This window comes from Penicillium concentricum, assembly GCF_028827145.1.
Source record: "Penicillium concentricum strain IBT 3081 chromosome Unknown utg000004l_segment0_segment0, whole genome shotgun sequence".
Classification (NCBI taxonomy): Eukaryota; Fungi; Ascomycota; class Eurotiomycetes; order Eurotiales; family Aspergillaceae; genus Penicillium; species Penicillium concentricum.
Genome location: NW_026622757.1, coordinates 1,880,113 through 1,898,170, shown reverse-complemented (window position 1 = coordinate 1,898,170; position 18,058 = coordinate 1,880,113). Strand labels below are relative to the sequence as shown.

The window sequence follows — 18,058 nt, the reverse complement described above, 5'->3', positions numbered from 1 at the left end:
TCGAAGGGGTGTGAATTGAGTCTGACTATCCTTATGCTTGGGAAGAGGCGGGGAAACGGCTCTATTTATGGTCAATGTCAGAAGCTTAGCCCTGGTATGAAAAAAAAAGGGAAGTGATTGAGATATATCACCAGGGTGACTGTATCAAAATTAGGCTGTCATGCCCTTATACACCAACAGGTCAACGCTGGCATCTGAACAAAAGATACAGGAAAGACTATGTAAATATTGAGAGGGTTGAGCCACTTGGCGATTGTACAAGATTCCATGGAATCAAGATTAACACAGCCAGGTTTCAATGTCAAGGGAGTCAACTAGGGACCTAGTCAGTGGAGTAAAAGTTTCTAGAAGATCGTCCATCGAATCTAATGATCGACTGCTCCCCCGGTAAATGCTAAGTAACCCGTTACCCCAAGTGTGTAATTATCCAATGAGAGAGTGTTGCGATCAAATTGGGTCCATTGTGGAGACAGTAATTTTAAGTTTGAAAAAAACCGAAAATACAAATATTTAAATAAACTGAGGGTGAATGTGATAAAATCTCGTTCTAATCTTTCATTTTGTGTTTTTCTTGATTCATTTTATCTTTTTCAAAATTCGGGCTCCATCGAACCTGTCCAAGTTCTGGGCTAACAGGGCCAAAAGGGAAAGACAATGGAGAGTAAGCTCCAACGACTACATACCAGTGAAGGACATGCTCCAGGAACGAAACTAGGTACGAGAGCCAACACTAAAACAGGGGGTGGGGAAAAATTAGTACGAGCCGGGGAAGATTCGCATTGTGAAGGGGGCTTCTATTGACTTCATTGTGGCGAATATGTGGCTGTACTAGCATGCATGTCATATCCTCCGCTCCATACGGAGTTCTCCGGTACTCTGTGTTTGGTATTTGGTACTTTTTATATGCTGTGTCTATATTATAACCCAGCTCTTGGCGAATTAACCCGGGCTTCCAAGGTAGTTCTCAATAGCCCCATTTCTTCGCTTCCATGCCATGCATAGCTAAATTCCGTGATCAACCCCTGTCAAATATCGTTACGTCAAGTGCAGGTAATACAAGCTCGTATCCAAACCGTGATCACCCATGCTAATCTAACAAGCCCCAAAGTGCCAACACACGGGTCCACTAAATGCCTAGTTTGTACTTCGTAAATAGTATTAGTAAATATCATAATAAATCATTAATCCAGTACAGAGTACGGAGCACTCCGTAAACAACGAAGCAAATCACAATGAACTTATTAAATCTCTAAATTAATTGCAGCAAGCTACTTGTCGACATAGGGCTTTTGGGAGGGGGGAGAAGATATAAGTATGCCAGGTGACAATGTAGGAAATTCGGTATGTATAACCATTGGGTAAAGCGGTCAAGTCATCACGAGCTGTTGTTTTGGTAGTTGGCGCCTATACCGCTGGGTAAGCTGTTTCAAATAAGAATTCCCATTCCACTCTTTCCAATTCGAGATTTTGGTGTGAGTAGTATTGATTTCCACATCACGAATACAAGGTTCTGTATGGTAATGTAAATGACTTGGCACCAGGGCTGGGGGCCATGGAATCCTGCAAGAAGGTGTTCGAACGTTCCATAAAATCGAAGAAACAATTAAGGCAACCGGAGTTTAAACTGGTTCGCATGTTTACCAGGGGCTAAGCTTAACTCGGGAGGCGGAAATAACCGTCGGGTCTTTCTATGGTTCCACTTAAGAATTGTGCAATGGTGCATGCATATAATTCCTTGTATTAACTTCCGAACTATAAAAAGGTTAATCCTTTTGATGTCTAAAGTTTAGATACCGGATCTGTAATTTTTTTTCGTAACATCGGTGGTATGAGAAGTCGAGATGAGTGAAAAAGTGATATAATATGCATCCGAAAGAGCAAAAAGATGCGCCAAAAGGTCTTTCCGAACGCCATTTCCCTGCTCTTGTCATAATTTAAAGGCAACACTGACGTAGGCTCCATGATGGGCATGCCATACAAGATTCGAGGACATTATAACCTGCCCTGGACATCAACCACTCCATGATCTACATGTCTGACCTGGCGAGATCTATCAGGTGAGCACCTGTGTGGGTAATGCACGGAAGTTTTAACAAATTATTGCTATCCAGACGAAATAGTCTAGGTTGGGTATCCTGGCTTTTATAAATCCATCATATCACGCCCAGAAGCAAATCCCCGTTCCATAACTTCATTCCCCAAACGCCTCAATGCCTGCGGTCTGGAACCAAAAATAATAAAGTGCATGCAAGATTGGGATGGAAATTCCTTGGGGAGTCGCGGATACACAAAGCTTATGCTCGCCAGCCCTGCACGAAATCGTGCAAACGATCAATCACAACTCCGAAGATAGCATTGACGCTGTCTGCAATAAGTTGCTCAAAGTGACGGATGGCTTCCTCCTCGGTCATTTCAAGATGGAAGCGCTCCTTCACCTTCAAGACGGCCTTGTCAGGCTCCACTCGAATATCAGGGATATTGGCATCCACCATTAAACTGAAGAGATTAAGAATCAGATTGGCAGATTTGCGCAGCGTGGTGTAAGCAGTGTAGCAGTACTGCTTGAATTGCAGATAATGGGGCGAAGTTGTGCCGCCCATACCTTCAACCATTTCCTTGCAAAGCTTCATCATGGGTGCAAAAGGCTTTGGATCACGACCGAGGATGAAGCCAAAGTCGGCGTGGAAGAAGTGGCCATCTGGCGCTAGAAGCAGATTTTCAAGATGCCGGTCACCAACACCGAGGAGGTACGTGATGACGCAGTATCCTGCACATGATTTGATGTATGTATCCATTGTTTCTTTGCGGACGCCGAGAGGCTCAGTGTCATCTGGGTTATTGGCTTGTAGATAGGCGAGAATGGATTTGTACTTGGCGGACGCTGCGGAGAGAGAAATGGAGGGAATGAACTGCACAGCGCCGGCCGTTGCGCTGGTGGCAAGAATTCGATAAGGAGTCAGTTTTAGATCAAGGTTCTCCTTCTGCAAAAGGCGATCCATCAAGATGATGATCTGGATAACCAATTGGTCCTGGCGAAGGTCATCGCCGACTTTGAACAGCATCGGATAACGACGGCCTTCAGAGGTCTTGAATGTGATAAGCAAAGGAGAAAGAGTGGACTTGAACACGTTCGATTCCTCGGGGTATAATCCAACAACTGAAACATCGGGATTCAAAGGTAAGGGCAGGGGTGGATCTATGTTGATCAGGTCGTTATCAGGGTCGCGGAGATATTTTTTTAGCATCTCAATCTTGCCGACTCTGTTTTCGCGCGCGAAGCGTACATCCTTGGCTATTTTGGAGAGCACAGCCACCATTTCACCTTGATGCAATAGTGTCTTTCTATGCTCAGGGTGAAGCTTCTCTAGTTCAACCATGAAGTAGTATTCAACCCGCGCAAAGAGCCGACGCTGAATTGCGTCAGCATCATCGAATTCGACCATGAGATACCAGTGTAGGTAGTTGCCAAGTTTGAAGTTATTAGCCGCACGCGAAATCAAGAAATGTGCAAGCGAGGACTCCTGCGGAGCCGCATCAGGTTGGTTATCCGGAGTTGCATCATACTTCAGAGCCTGCACCAATTGAAGAAGATATAGAAGCAACTCCTCGTCGTCTGCTTTCCGCAATGTTTCCACGGCATACGAACGGACAGCAGGATTATCGAACGTAGGACCCAGAATCTCCAGGGCGTCATCAACATCAATTTCGGTCCATTTAGGGAACATTTCAACCGCTTGCCGCGCTTCTCCAACATCCCGCCAGTTGACTGATTTGACGAATTTTGTCAATGCCTTCTTCTCGCGTGTGAGATGATACCTGAAGCGCCACACAAGATCCTTCTCTTCAGCAGTGAGGTCTTGCGTCGGTTCGTAGGAGATAATCATATTGAGGTCATCTCTGATCTTTGGGTTGGGTTTCAGATCACGATCCATAATGCCGGTCCGATGGCTTCGGATCAAACGCCGGTGCTTGTCCTCACACGGGTTTCCGATTTGGCCAACTTCCGGATCATATATTTGAATGATATTATGGGGATCGGCGTGTGAAATACCAGGTCCAAAATGTACCTCCGGAACTGGCTTGAGTGTCGCATTGGGGTGGGGAGGTGCGTTTTGGGGCCAGGAGGAGATAGGCGGAGGAGGATACTCATGATCCGCCCACACAATGGGATGATCAAAGCGCGGGAATTCAACGTAAAGGTCAAAATACTCATCTTCGATGGTCTCTTCATCAGAGCTATCATCCTGATCTTTGACGTGTTTCGGATCTTTTTGCAGGGCTGCATCAAGTTCAAGCGCACGCTTTTGGGCCGCTTCATCTGCGTTTAACTTCAGTTTCTCCAACTCGCGAAAGAGCAATTGATCCATCCAGTCGACACGTGGGATTTCGCCCATTTCGTGCTTCTTGATCAAGACTTCGACACGTTCCAGTTCTGCCTCTTCGGGTGACTGCTGTGAAGGATCGCGAGTATTCGGTTTACGACGTTTAGGTGGTAAAACGGATGGAGTAGAGGTTGTAGCAGAGCCGTCTGCGTCCTCGTGTAAATAAACCTTGCACTTTTGTCTGCCCATCTTCAATTTTCCGTCCTCGTCAAACAAGGCGATCGTAGTTCCGCCGAATGGAATGTGCGTAATCTTATCGGCAGCTAGTGGAGACATATCAACGATGGTGATTGCCAACTGAGCATTACGCTCGGTATCCTTGATGGACATGGGCATCTCCAGCCATTCATTCCATACTCGAGTGGTTTTGAAGGCCTTATATTTGGTCTTCATCGGCACGCCCAATGGCTTCGACTGCGACCATATCTGAGCGGTCACATAAAGATCGGACGTCGGGTCTTGGACAGAGGCAATATGTCGGAGCTCGGCGTTTTCATCAAGAACTGTGTATGGGATCGGCTTCTGCTTCCCCTCCAACGAGCCACTGCGGATGCGTCAACGTGAGAAAAACCTCGATTCTCAGAAATTGAGAACGTACATCTTGATGCGTATAGGTATGTCCACTTGAGTGGTCACGGCAAAGGTGAATGCCTCCATCTCTGCTCCCCGTTTGGAGAGAGCAACAAGTCGCTGCGTCATGGCCGATAAGCAACCGACGCGGGGGGTCACGTGCAAGCTCTACGCGACGCGACAAAGCGTTCGCGATGATTGAGTGTAGCCACACATCTTTTTTTCTCAAAGCCCGGTGTATTTCGAGGTATCCTCTTTGTCTAAATTAGGATACTGTGTTTAGTTGTACCCGATTAGTTGCCCCTTTTTTGCTTTGTTGAATTTTCTTTGTTACAGCAATTCCATCTCATTTCGCACTAAGTGCTGATCGAGTATGGCACGTCTCATTCACACACACCTAGACGAAGCAAACACCCCAGGTCCCCGCCCAACTTCTTCAACACCATCACCAGAAGCACTTAATTCCGATAAAGAAAATCGGCATCAAGGTATCAATAAGAGAACTACCGCTGCGATGCCACCGTCGCGTGCACAGAATAAACGACCGCGACTGGCTGACCGCCCATCGAACGCCCAGTCTGCGCAATCTTCTCGGTCTGCTCAGCCTGCTCGATCCGCCCAGTCTGCCCGATCTGCGCAGTCGCAAGCATCATCTCAACGAACTAGCAGCGATACACGATACTATGACCCTGATCAGGATCCCGAAGAACGGAGGAGTGTACGGAGGGGACTTCGAGACCTGGGTAGGGAACTTAACGGTATGTTACTTTCTCTGGACTCGAGACTCAAGTAATGGTGCTCTAACACGTTTCACAAAGACACGCGAGGCGAGCTCATGCAGCCTGGAAATGATGGTATCCTCAACATTGTCGAACAAGCGAATCAATTCTACGCCAAAGTGAAGCAGACCGCCGACGCCACGCTCGATTCGCGCATCCTCGTCAACACCGCTGATCTAACGCAAAAGAAAGCCACACAGCTCGCTCTCGGTGACGCCTCCGCCGGTATCGATGTGGACGAGTTCGTCTCCAAGTGTGTATCCTTTATGCGTCGCGGTCCAAACAATGCGACGGCTACAACAAACAGCACACAGGGGCGCCGAGGGCGCCTTGGCCGAAGCCAAAGAGACGCCGATGCCAGTGACGAAGATGATGGCGATGCGATGAACTGGGACACGCTTGGCCGATCGGCCTGCTTTCCTAGCAATGCTCGTCCAGCAGTGTCCGGATGGTTGCTGGGGCCGCTTTCGTTACAGAAACGTACGCGGCAAATGACACAGCGAAGAGTAGCAGAACGTATTGATCCGACGCAAGCCGTGGCGCCCCGAGAAATGGCACAGCAGGATCTTGGCCAGCAGGAAAGCTCGAATCTGACTCAGATCTGTTCCGAGATCAACAAGCTGCTCGCCAACAGCCAGGATGACCGCGAGAGAGCAGCTACGAAAGAGCTTAAAAGTGAAAAAGATCTTACCCCAGAGAAAGCGCAAGAAATCATGGATAAGCACAGCGTGGCAGACGACGGGGGAATCCCTTTGTTTCGCTTCTGTATCAACCCGAAGTCCTTCGGGCAAAGCGTGGAAAATTTGTTCTACGTGAGCTTCCTCGTGCGAGACGGTACAGTGGGTGTATCAGTAGATAGTCGCCAACTGCCGACCCTGCGTGAGTATTCTTCAGCATGACTGGTTGATAAAGCACTAATATCTTGATAGATGCGGCCGCCCCGTTCGCCCCCAGTGAAGCTCAAAAGAAGGGTGTGCAAAAACATCAGGCGGTCTTTAGCCTGGACCACGAAACGTGGTACGAACTCATCGATGTTTTCAATATTAAGGACTCTATCATCCCCCACCGCGAAGAGAAACAGCAAGAGACTGGCACAAGTTGGTATGCCTAGGCTCCTGACGACGGGATTCCATGAGTGTGTTTTGCAAGATACCCCTTGATCTTTTGGCTTGCATTGGTCAATAATTTAGCTTTGTGTGAATATGTATTCTATGACATATAGTTCAAGAGTACACCTGAAAGGCACAATGGAGAAATTCCAGAACAATAAGCTAGTACTAGTAGTCTCTTGTAATGTATATAAGTGTATTCCAATTTAGCCAATTCCATACAAAGTACTCTGCCGAGGTCTCTGACAAATCTGGGCTCCGAAGTGGGGAGAGATAAGCCTACGTCATTGTCTGGCCACTTCCTTCTCTGAACTTCTCAACCCTGCTCTTCAATCATTTACTATTTTATTGAACTTTCCTCTCTATTGGTGTGAGCTTTACAATATTCAAGACACATAAATTGAGACAACCAACGCCAGCTCTCGACCTCAAAAAGTACAAAGAAAAGGAAACACACCAAAATGCCACAGCTGTTTCCAACCAACCCCTCTGCGACCATGGTAATTCGCCATGTGACGCCAGAAATAGTTACCATGAGCCTGCCATTCTCACGATTTGGACACCTGCAGTTTGGCGGGCGAGGGACGCTGGGTGAGTGCCGACCCTTACAGAGCTCACTCACCAGGCGCATACCACCTTGGGGGACAGGGGATGACGTGCAGCCATGTCGAGCCCACGGGGAAAGGGGGGCCATGTCTAAGATCTAGCGCTAACGCTCCTTGCATGAGGCAGTCAAGCTTGCCACCGGCTCCCTCGCGGTATTCTCACCCGTCGGCCTAACCCCCGAAGTCCGCGAGACAGTCGAGTCCCTCGGCGGAAACGTCAGATACATCACGGCGCCAGACATCGAACACCACCTCAACCTCACCCCATGGAAGAACGCATACCCGCAAGCAGAGATCCTGGCCCCGGAGGGTCTCTATGAGAAGCGGCAATCGAACCCGGAGTTCCAGGACACCCCATTCAAGCACATATTCAAGAAGGACGATCAACTGCCGCGGTCGATCTCGAAGGAGTTCGATGCTGAGTTTGACAGCGAATATGTATATGGTCATGGATCGCGCGAGTTGGTGTTTTTGCATAAGCCCACGCGCACCGTCATTGAGGCAGATCTGCTCTTCAACCTCCCCGCTACGGAGCAGTATTCCAAGACCCCCGAGGCGGGAACTAATTTCCTTACCAAGCTTATTATGCCGCTGTTGTCCACCAAGCCGCCGGCTACATGGCAAAGACGGTTTGCGTGGTATATTCTCTCCTCACAAGATCGGGCTGCGTTCAATGAGTCTATGAGAAGGATTGATCAGTGGGACTTTGATCGTTTGATTCCATGCCATGGTGATACTATCGAGACTGGTTCCAAGGGGATATTCCGCGATGTGATGGCATGGCACTTGAAGCAGAAGAATACATAGTTCTTCTTGTCTCGAAAATATTGTAAACATGTGTGCTTTTATTTTGACTTAGGAGTTGCGGATGGGAGGTCATTGTGCATCGGCATGTATTTTTTTTTTCTTTTTCTGGCACTTTATAGGCAGCATTATTTCAAATTGATCTTCTCTCTTGGCTTTACCAAAGTTATCCTCGTTATGGCGGTCATTGCTATTCATAGTATCAATGGCCCACTGTATTAGCTCAGATTGTAAAACTTTGCATCGCCCGCATGTTTCTGAGCTCTTCCTGCATGTAGATTCCGATGTTTGGCTATGTCTGCCTACTTCTGTCATATCTCCACTTGTCAGAGATGAAATACTAATAATTTTTCGCAGTATTTTTTATAATTAACAAGCAGAATAACTCGAGATCCCCATCAAAAATCATATAAAAATCAATAAAACCAAGCTTGTCAAGTCCCACTCTGTGGCCCCACGTCATAAGGCTGAGAGACGAGCAAGGGTCAGATGACTCGAATTAACCATGATGTCAGTGTCATCAGAGGTGTCTACAGGTACGTCTCTTCGCTTCAAACCTGATTTCCCTTGTCTACGGTAGCTCGGCAATTAATAGCATATGTCTAGATGCACGCACCTGTCAGACAACAACAATGATCGCCCTGAGTGGAGACCAAACCCAATTCTGGAGAAAACCAGAGCTATCGCCAATAGTCAATGGGATCGGCAGTCCACTCATCACTCAAAAGCCAAGCCACTGAAGTATATCACAATCCAGCACAGAAGACCCCGTATTCCGCGCCAGCACATCGTCACGGGACATTTTCTAACATGGGAAAGCTGGGTATGGGAATATAGGGATGATAATATGAAGGCAGCAGTGCTATCCAAGTACTTTCAGGGCTATGCAGTACCTGTATCCCCTTATTCCTGACAGCCCATAGGCCCACTCCTTGCTCCGATCGGGTGTTGAGGAGCATTCAGCCACAGTCCACATCAGCGGTCAGTCCGCCACGAAAAGTCGATCACTTACCCATCCAAGCCCGGAAAACGGGTTGGGCACGTTTTATTCACTGTACACTGCGACCAATAATGACCTCGGCTTGTCGTAAAGAACTCACTGTACATGGAACTGATCTGACGACATCGGTAGGCTTGAATTGACTCTATTGGTTGCGCCTAACGCAAGCTCTGCTTTATTTTGGATTCTTTTTACTTGAATTTGGCTTTTTATTATTATTATTGGGTTTTCACATTTGGCCCTTGCTTGAAAGACACACTGTCGCTCCCTCTCGGGGTTTGCCTGTCTGTGCGACCTAACATGTTATATAACTTCTTGTTTCCCCCAGCCCATACCTCCCATCCCCCTCTACAACTTTTCACACGAGCTTAACAAATTATCTCCTTAAACAATCACACCATTTCGGTTTATTGAAGGAGCAGCTCATTGATTTGACAACACCTCAACAATGCCCGTCATTTCACGTCTCGCGTCTATCATCCTTCGCGTTGCGGAGATCGCCTTTGCAGCTGTGAATAACCCCGATCTATACCAACATAAAAACCGCATCTGACTCTCTTTTAGGTCGTCGCAGGTGTTATCGGACACTACCTGGCCGAGGTCAACCATAGCGGCGCAGATGTTGACTGGTGGCCCCAGTCGCGATGGATCTATACTGAAGTAATCGCTGGCTTATCGATATTGCTCGGCCTCATATGGCTGATCCCGTTCTCGTCGGGATTCTTCTCCTGGCCAAGTACGTGCTGGATATACTGCTGGTAAATGTCGACCAATGCTTACTGGAATCTAGTGGATATTATCATTTCGCTTGCCTGGTTCGCTGCCTTCGGTGTACTTGTCGACACCCTCCGCCATATGCCTTGCGGCAGTATCTGGTCCTGGCACTTTAGAGGGGATCAGATGTGTGGCCGGTGGAAGGCAGCTGAGGCTTTCAGCTTCCTTTCTGCTATTATCTGGCTTGTTTCTGCTATCGTGGTATGTGATGCGAGTATCCAGTCCACATGAATAAATACTAATAAGCCTTAAGGGAATCTGGTTCACCTTCCGCGTTCGCGACAGCACCACCGACAGAGTGTAAGTGATCAATGCACAATTTCGAATAACACAATCTTAATTCATTGATACTGACATACTGAACAGTCACCGCCGCCGCTGGGGTCGTCGTTCCGCCGTCTAGATAGTAACATTGACTCATCAAGTCTCTATCTAAGCAGACATGAACACCAGTACTCGGCCGTACACGACCCAGTATGTCTCGCACTCAGCACAATACCAGTGATATCAATTTCTTTGTGTTATTCTTGCTTCTTTGTTTTCTTGTTTTCTTGTTTTCTTGTTTTCTTCTCGTGCTCGCCTCATGATTTGGAGGACAACGACTTACGACTTACGTTGATACCCTTGGTGGAATAATATTTTGGTGCTTTGTTTGCAATTTGGCTTTTGATCTTGGTGTAAACCGACCCGTTCTGCAACTTATTCTTAATACATGCAGTTCCTTTGGGCATTATTCTATATGGCCACTGGGGCTTGCATCTTAATTGACCACAGCTACGCATGTTGGTTGAATAGTCCTGAAATACTTTGTTACACCCACACCCTCCTAGTCTCGGATACTCGGCCTGAGTAACAAAGAATCGTCAACAAGGCCATTATATCACAGATCCATTTGTTTGATATGTTTCCTTTTTCGCCTTTGTTGCTTTCTTGTTGTCTTCTACTCGCTCTTTCTTTTTATTCCCAATAATACCCTCCTTGTTGTGGCAAGTGTGACCTAGGAATAATATAAATATACCGTATCGGACCTTCATACAATATTCCAGCGAGCCAGAGCAGTACTTGACTATCCACTCTTACTGACTTTCCAATTAGGGATTTATCTGTCTTGTTCATCGTCACTAAAATTCGTCACAATCTATTCCGCCACACGTTTGGGTTTTTGGTATCAGTGAGCAGCCATGTCGGTTGTGCTAGACACCACTTCGTCCCGGCTCTTTCAGATTACACGCGATGTATTCCAGTCCCGCTGCCAGCAGCTCATTGATGACATCCTGTACAATGGCTTGTCGCTAGAGGATGAGCTTGCTGGTAGGGTAGGTCAACTTCATCGGTCATTGGAACAGCTTGAACGAGCCGGACATATGATGGCCATTGATTGTCAGACCAATGAGCTTGTGCGTGTTGTACCTATTGGATTTTTCACTGTCCTTATCGACCGCCCCGGACAGAGCCCAATGTCCGAGTTTGATTGGGCCTGCATTTATACTGCTGACACTTTGAACATGCTGACCGGAGACTTTATGCGCTACAGATCTCCCGATGATGTTGCTCGCAACATCGAGACTCAGTTATTCCTCTGGGATTTAGCTGTGCCCTTCCCTGTAACGATTTCCCAGGCTGAGGATACCGCCCCCGCACTATATGTGAATGCTCTTCAGATCCCTCTAGCGGATCGTTTTGCTCGTATGAACTCTCGGATTCCGGCGAGGCCTCGCCCTCCTCCTCCAGTCGACACTTATTTGGCTTACAACCGGCCCATTCCTGGTCCTTACACTCCTGCGTTGCCTCCACGACCTGTTCCTGAGTTCGATCCTGAGTCTGAGCCTGAGTCACCTCCAGCTTCTAAGATTGGGGGTCTTTATATGAGACCTAGCATACAGCCACGGTAACCTCTTATTATCTACCCTTACATTGGCTTTCACCATTCACGTTTTTCGTCGCAAATTGATAGTAAATCGACTTTCGAGCATGTCAAGCCTAAACGCCTGGTTGGCCTCCGTTTTCACCTCGGTCTTCTTCGTTCCAATTGGTTCGATTATACTCCCTCACTCATATCACTAGTTTTTAGGTAATATCTTGAGGTCTGCTAGGCTGATTACTACCTAAGGCTATGACTACTTCAGATTGTTCAATTTCTTTTGAAATTTTGATTGAGAAAAGTCCAATAAACGACTACTGTTTGCGTTAAATCTTAGTTTTTGAATATATCATAGTAAAATAATACAAAAAAGGCTAGACCTCCGGAAAGCGAACAATGTTTAAAGCCCAACCCGCCCCAACCCACTAGTGGGCTGGGTTTGGGGCCCGGTCCTTAGGCCCACCGATCGGCCGTGGGCCCGGGGTAAGGTCTTATTGGGCTTTGGTGGGGGCCTGATAGGCCCTGAACAATATAAACATTCCGAAAAACGTGACTTTTTTAACTACCCTATGTTTAAACTCCGTTTGTAGCTCTTATTTCGAAGTAATATAGCGATTATAAGACGCCAGTTTATAAGCGCCGAGACCCCCTTAATGGGCTGTGGGTTGGGTTGGGCTTCGAAGGTTAAGCCCATAGCCCACTAAGGGCCGATTTATGGGCTTTGCGGAGGTCTATAACAGACGGTGAAATTCGCAACATTTTTAGTGATTCTAGGAATGTCAACAGACTTCTAAAGCCCCAACGTAATATGTGACACAAGACTACCAGGAGTCGTTGAGCTTGCAGTAGCATCGCGGTGGCCGACTTTTGGTTTGGAGCCTAAATAACCGGGCTGTTGACCACTAGCAAATATCATCTTCATATATGTAGCCGTGTGGTTTAAACTGCCGGCATACGTGAGCCAGAATTAAATTCTTGATTTGAGTCTTATTCTTCCTATTTCTATTACAACCACTCCAATGTGTGTACGCCAATTTTCTGTCGTTCACTGAACAATGAACAATGAACACATGGTCAAGTATTTTGATAATTTCATCTAGCAGGCCAAGCTAGACAGCCTGTATCGTTTATCAACAAGTCAATCCCCAGGAAGTCTGCGTGAGATGATTTGCAAGTGATGTATTGGTCAAAGGCGAGTTGATAGCCGAAATTAATTGCCAAAGTTCATCACAGCTCGCACCTTCGACAGCAGTGGCCATACGAGCAGCCAAATAAGAACTTTCTTTCAGCTTGCGCAGAATCTTCCAGCATTTGTGCAGCGAGCGAGAGCCCTGGCGTGTGTTTATTCGGGTGCTAGCTTGGGAAGGCTGCCTGTGGTAGCCTAAGGCAAGTACCAACAACGCCGAGGTTGGACATGGTAGCTGCTCAGATAGTTCCAGACAGTCAATCTCATCAAAGGCATCTGTGATATCCAGCAGGCACTTCTCAGCTAGTGCAGACCGAGAACCCTGTCCCGGGACAGCGAGACTGCCACCCAACACTTCTGTCTCGTGGCAGCATGCTGCGTACAATGAACCAAGATAAAGGAGACGAAGCCATAATTGATGCAAATAAATGCTCCGTTCGCAATCTGTCGGAGCCAGGTCCATTGGACATTGATGACTAGCGGATACGGGAAGCTGCAGTTGCCATCGGCGATGCTCCTCTATCTCCCCTTGTGCTGATCTTGGCTTCGAATGGGCTTGAGCATTCCCTATGTCTTCTCCACACACTATTTTCTGTACTCGGTTCAGGATGCTTGAAAATCGAGACAATTGACAAAGCTTAGTCTTTTCAATGAAAACTACAGCTTGTGTCTTTTGGTATTCGACGTCGCGAAGAACCTCACAATCATCTACAACTGCTCGCGATTCGGGTGGGAAGATATGCAGTTGGAAGTCACTCAATGCGACCATCGATATATCAAACAGATTTCTGTCCTCGCGATCTTCTTTCATGCGTACCACAGAGAGTAGATTATCCATTGTTAGTCGAGTGTGGTTATGCACGCTCCACCAGATGCGTCTGCGCGTCTTTTGCTCAGATGTGAGGACAGAAGAATCTGGATTACGGTGGAGGCCGATAGAGATTGCTAACGACAGACAGATACCTATCCAGTGGCTGGCGCCCTTTTCCGATTGAGGTAGGTCATTCCAATGGACGAGTAGAAGCAGGGCTTGCACCGTTGAAATTGGGTCATCCTCGCAATTGAGTTCCAAAAGCACCTAGCGGAGCTGTTAGTGACAGTGAACAGTAGAACAGATAGTGTAGAAATTTGATTGATGCGAACCTTTACTCGCCGAAATAGAACATCGCGCGCTACCTGTCGCGACAGGTATCCCTCGTTTTGGATGTGTGATATATCCACGAACGCAGACGCGGCAAACATGACTGCGTGGAATAAAAGCAGGCTGATGCGAGTTTTACCGTCATTTGCAGCGATTGAACGCAGAAATCCATCAAGATCCAACACTGGCACTTGAGGGTGTACCCATAATATGTAACTTTTCAAAAGCTGCTTTCGAAATGGAGCCGTGGGAAGACACATAGCCCCTTTGCTCTCTAGATAGTCAAGGTCACTCACTTCTAGACTAGTTGGAAGCTCCGATACGTATCGAGGGGTATTATCCAAGGGAGCTCGATCGGGCGCCTTAGGGCCGAGCAGTTGATGCATGATTGCGACGTAATTCTCTAACGGATCGGTCGCTGGGACTTTTGCAGTGATGCGAGTCCGAGGTAATTCCTCCCGATCAGTTTTGCGTATTTGAGATTCAAACAATCCATCTGGATCAAGGACGAGTTCTTTCCATAAGATACGGTTCAACCTAGGGACGTGCCGCGGACCTCATCCCCACTTACCATCACAGTAGATCCTAGACGGGAGTCTCTTCTTCGTTGTGAATCTGTTTCCCGATATATCAGCCAACAAATAGAAGCCCCATATAATTTCATCCTAGGGGAACTGAGGAAACAACCCACTCTTGGCTAGCGCTAGCGATGCCGTCGCAACGGGCGTTCGAGCGGCGACAGTTGGAGCATGGGATGCCCCGGACACCTATGTAGCACCGTTCCCGTTGAGCGACACAGTGCGAGCAAGCGCCCGATTCAATTGTCCTGGCTCTTTTAGGAGTGTGGCCCATGACTCAGTTGATCGAAGCCTAGAACAGAAATTTGAAGAAGAATTGATGTCACTAGAGTAGAGGGACTTCGGCACGCGGAATAGAAGATATGCGCGGAGGTGTATGAAGTGGAAGTGGACAGACCAGAGAAATCTTCGTTGGTTTCTTCATCCTTGTCGCATTCTGTCATATGACCAGTTAATTCGCAGCCATGGAATGAGCCCGCGAGGTTCTCTTCAGATCTTGCGGGGAAATTCCGCGGGTTTACAATCCCGGTCCACCTGCGCCTGAGCAAGAATGAGGCTTGGTCAGTAGAATGAACTATCCATGAGCCAGGGCTAGACTGCCCAGAGAGATTTGGCAGCGAAGAGAATGGCAGAATTCAGAATGGTTGAGAAGTTCGGGGTTCTTTCCGATTTTCCACTTGGTGGGATCTATTGTTTGTCCTTCAGATTTGATGGGTACATTTTCGCACTTGACTCCACACTCTGACCCTATGCGTTGCTGTCTGATGTACTCCCGACCGCTACGATGCCAAAATCCAGGGCACATCTGTCCAAAAAGCGAATTCAGCGACAGAGATCCGTGAGAGCGTGCTCCAGCTGTCATTGTCGAAAGGTGAGGTGCGATGTCACCATCATAGGCGCCCCTTGCACTTCATGTCGCTTCTACGAAGTCCCTTGTTCAATACCCATCGACAGAAGAGCAAAGGGAGCCAAGGCTGCGATAAAAAAGAGATTAGAAAACCAGGTTATGGGAGACGTGGTGGTGATGGACAAAGACGGTCTGGGCGCCCCCCAGACGGTGGGTATAGGTATGTGCTGGGAGATAATCGAAAGAGGAAAATATAACAACAAGCCATTCTAACTCGGAGACAGACCACACACCGGAATTTTGGACGGAGCCACAGCATACCTCCCCAGACACCATCGAAAACGCACCATTTCTCAGCAATGTACGGGTGGATTCGAGCAAATGGCTGCCAGAATATGCTAGTCCCATGTCGCCATCGATCACCTCGGCAGACTGCCACGCTCTTAATGAACAAGGTGCATTTAATGTCCCAGGCCCCAGGATCAGAGCAGGGATTTTGAACGGATATTTCCAGTTTGTGCATCCGGAACTACCGATCTTGAGCCCGGAAGATTTCTTGATGGTTCTTGATAAAGGCTATAGCGGTAGTCGGGGTATCAGCTTTCTATTGTTTCAAGCGGTGATATTCGCCGCCACTGCATTCCAGACAGCCGATTCTCTGGCGCTCGAGGGATTCAATGATAGGAGAGAAGCACGACAAGAGCGATTTGAGCGCATCAAGCTTCTTTATTCATACGGCTGCGAAGAAGACCGCATCACTATTTTGCAGTCTGTGCTGTTGATGACATATTGGGACGACACTTCCAATCAAAGCCAGGATGCCTGGCATTTTCTTGGCGTCGCGAAGGCCATTTTGGACTCAGTTAAAACGAGCCCAACCGCTTCGGAAAGAAGATTCATTCGACAGAAACCGGGGCTTTGGAATCGAATCTCTTGGTCGTGTTACATCAGAGACCGGCTAGTTTGCCTCCAAACGAGACGCCCATTTCAATTTGAGGAGGCTGAGTTTAATTTCCACATGCTCCAACCTTCAGACTTTGAAGTCGGTCCCTTGCCGACCAGGTGTTGTCTCGGGAGTGATGGAAGCCACCCAGCGATTAGGGATCCCTCTATGCAAAGTGTTTTGTCTCAAATCAGCATCTCTTTACTAAAATGCTGCAAGTGTATCACACGTATTTTGGACTGCCAATATACCCTTTCTTGGGAGACAAACCAATCCACAAACACACCCAGGAAGATTCTTTCCCCGAGGCGTCCCCATGCCATGAATGTAGAAGTCTTACTCCGTGATATTGAGCTTGGGGAATGGTTCACTGCTCTACCTGACGCTCTTCGATGGTGCTCATCCGACCCTCGCTTTCAGAGCAGCAAGCACGGAGATGTGCTTTTGCATTTCCGTGCAATGCTGAGTGGTATATACAGTATTGCTTGCAGCGCGCTGCATCGTCCACAGCTTGCAGTAGTGGCCTCCAGACTTCCTGAGCTCATCGAACTATCTAGACGAAGACTTCGTCACTCGGCAAATACGATCACCCAAATATATAAATATTTTAGCTCTCAGGGTCTGAGTCACTTGTTTTCTGATTCGCAAGTCGCAATGCTGTCAACCGCTCCCGTCACACATCTGGACAATGTCAATTCCACAGAGCCTTCGAACCGCCAGTCAGGCATGGAATCCTTTCAATCATGTACGCAGGGTTTCCAACAGCTCAGAGAAACATATCCTTCTGCGGCTTCAGCTCTTGATTCTGTGGATGATGCTATTCGAAAGACAGCCATTTCACTTGAAATAAGAGATACCCAACTCAGCCGCCTACTGAACAGTGATAGAGCCAGCTATGGCGGAACAATAGTGACTCAACCGGAGTACAACGACCGCCCAGAAACTGTCACCGCATCATCGACTATTGCACAACAACTTGGCAATCTTGATCCCCCGCAAATTAGCAAGCTCCTCTGTTCTCATTTTATGATGACACCCTCTGAAAGGAGTCTACTACAGGATCTTGCATCCACAGAAGCAAATAGTTTGGACTTACATTCCGACGGGGATAGCGCCTCTGATGAAGACTCATATGGTTCCAGTGGACGAGACCCTGCTCCATATAAGTCGCAGCTCTCATCCACACAAATAACACCACAGACAGAAACAACTGTCCCTAATACCCAAATCCACCCTTCAATAGAGCTTTACGAGCATGAGAACGCCCAAGATGACTGGGACCTTCTGCAATCGTTACTACTGGCGCCAGATGACAGATGCAAGATGCATTCTATGCCTAATGATCAGGATGAGGATATTACTTGACAGTACATAGATTGCATAAAATCTCATGTACTATGCCTGTACAAAATGACGCCTGAAACTACCATTTTGAAACTAAGAAATACTAGTAGTATGATATTGGCCGCTTATTTCAGT

The 18,058-nt window shown here is 47.5% G+C and overlaps 8 protein-coding genes across 8 annotated transcripts; 6 read left to right on the top strand and 2 right to left on the bottom strand.

Annotated features, from left to right (window-relative positions):
* Positions 1-2,294: 2,294 nt before the first annotated feature.
* On the bottom strand, positions 2,295-5,081 carry N7517_009668 (phosphatidylinositol 3-kinase VPS34; the record flags this gene model as incomplete). The annotated part of the gene is made up of 2 exons (XM_056727391.1): positions 2,295-4,926; positions 4,981-5,081. The coding sequence occupies 2 exons, from the start codon at positions 5,079-5,081 to the stop codon at positions 2,295-2,297; spliced, it is 2,733 nt and encodes a 910-aa protein (XP_056575963.1).
* Positions 5,082-5,325: 244 nt separating this feature from the next.
* N7517_009667 (uncharacterized protein) lies at positions 5,326-6,842 on the top strand (the record flags this gene model as incomplete). The annotated part of the gene is made up of 3 exons (XM_056727390.1): positions 5,326-5,710; positions 5,771-6,610; positions 6,661-6,842. 3 exons carry the CDS (start codon positions 5,326-5,328, stop codon positions 6,840-6,842), a joined length of 1,407 nt encoding a protein of 468 aa, XP_056575962.1.
* Positions 6,843-7,301: 459 nt separating this feature from the next.
* On the top strand, positions 7,302-8,252 carry N7517_009666 (uncharacterized protein; the record flags this gene model as incomplete). The annotated part of the gene is made up of 2 exons (XM_056727389.1): positions 7,302-7,431; positions 7,573-8,252. The coding sequence occupies 2 exons, from the start codon at positions 7,302-7,304 to the stop codon at positions 8,250-8,252; spliced, it is 810 nt and encodes a 269-aa protein (XP_056575961.1).
* Positions 8,253-9,697: 1,445 nt separating this feature from the next.
* N7517_009665 (MARVEL domain-containing protein) lies at positions 9,698-10,426 on the top strand (the record flags this gene model as incomplete). The annotated part of the gene is made up of 5 exons (XM_056727388.1): positions 9,698-9,760; positions 9,814-9,985; positions 10,040-10,224; positions 10,277-10,323; positions 10,390-10,426. The coding sequence occupies 5 exons, from the start codon at positions 9,698-9,700 to the stop codon at positions 10,424-10,426; spliced, it is 504 nt and encodes a 167-aa protein (XP_056575960.1).
* Positions 10,427-11,204: 778 nt separating this feature from the next.
* N7517_009664 (uncharacterized protein) lies at positions 11,205-11,915 on the top strand (the record flags this gene model as incomplete). The annotated part of the gene is made up of 1 exon (XM_056727387.1): positions 11,205-11,915. The coding sequence occupies one exon, from the start codon at positions 11,205-11,207 to the stop codon at positions 11,913-11,915; it is 711 nt and encodes a 236-aa protein (XP_056575959.1).
* A 1,099-nt stretch (positions 11,916-13,014) lies between these two features.
* N7517_009663 (transcription factor domain-containing protein) lies at positions 13,015-14,597 on the bottom strand (the record flags this gene model as incomplete). Its single annotated transcript, XM_056727386.1, has 2 exons — positions 13,015-14,148; positions 14,169-14,597. 2 exons carry the CDS (start codon positions 14,595-14,597, stop codon positions 13,015-13,017), a joined length of 1,563 nt encoding a protein of 520 aa, XP_056575958.1.
* Positions 14,598-15,795: 1,198 nt separating this feature from the next.
* Positions 15,796-16,598, top strand: N7517_009662 (fungal specific transcription factor domain-containing protein; the record flags this gene model as incomplete). Its single annotated transcript, XM_056727385.1, has 3 exons — positions 15,796-15,856; positions 15,921-16,474; positions 16,500-16,598. 3 exons carry the CDS (start codon positions 15,796-15,798, stop codon positions 16,596-16,598), a joined length of 714 nt encoding a protein of 237 aa, XP_056575957.1.
* A 635-nt stretch (positions 16,599-17,233) lies between these two features.
* N7517_009661 (uncharacterized protein) lies at positions 17,234-17,944 on the top strand (the record flags this gene model as incomplete). The annotated part of the gene is made up of 1 exon (XM_056727384.1): positions 17,234-17,944. The coding sequence occupies one exon, from the start codon at positions 17,234-17,236 to the stop codon at positions 17,942-17,944; it is 711 nt and encodes a 236-aa protein (XP_056575956.1).
* Between the last annotated feature and the right edge of the window lie 114 nt (positions 17,945-18,058).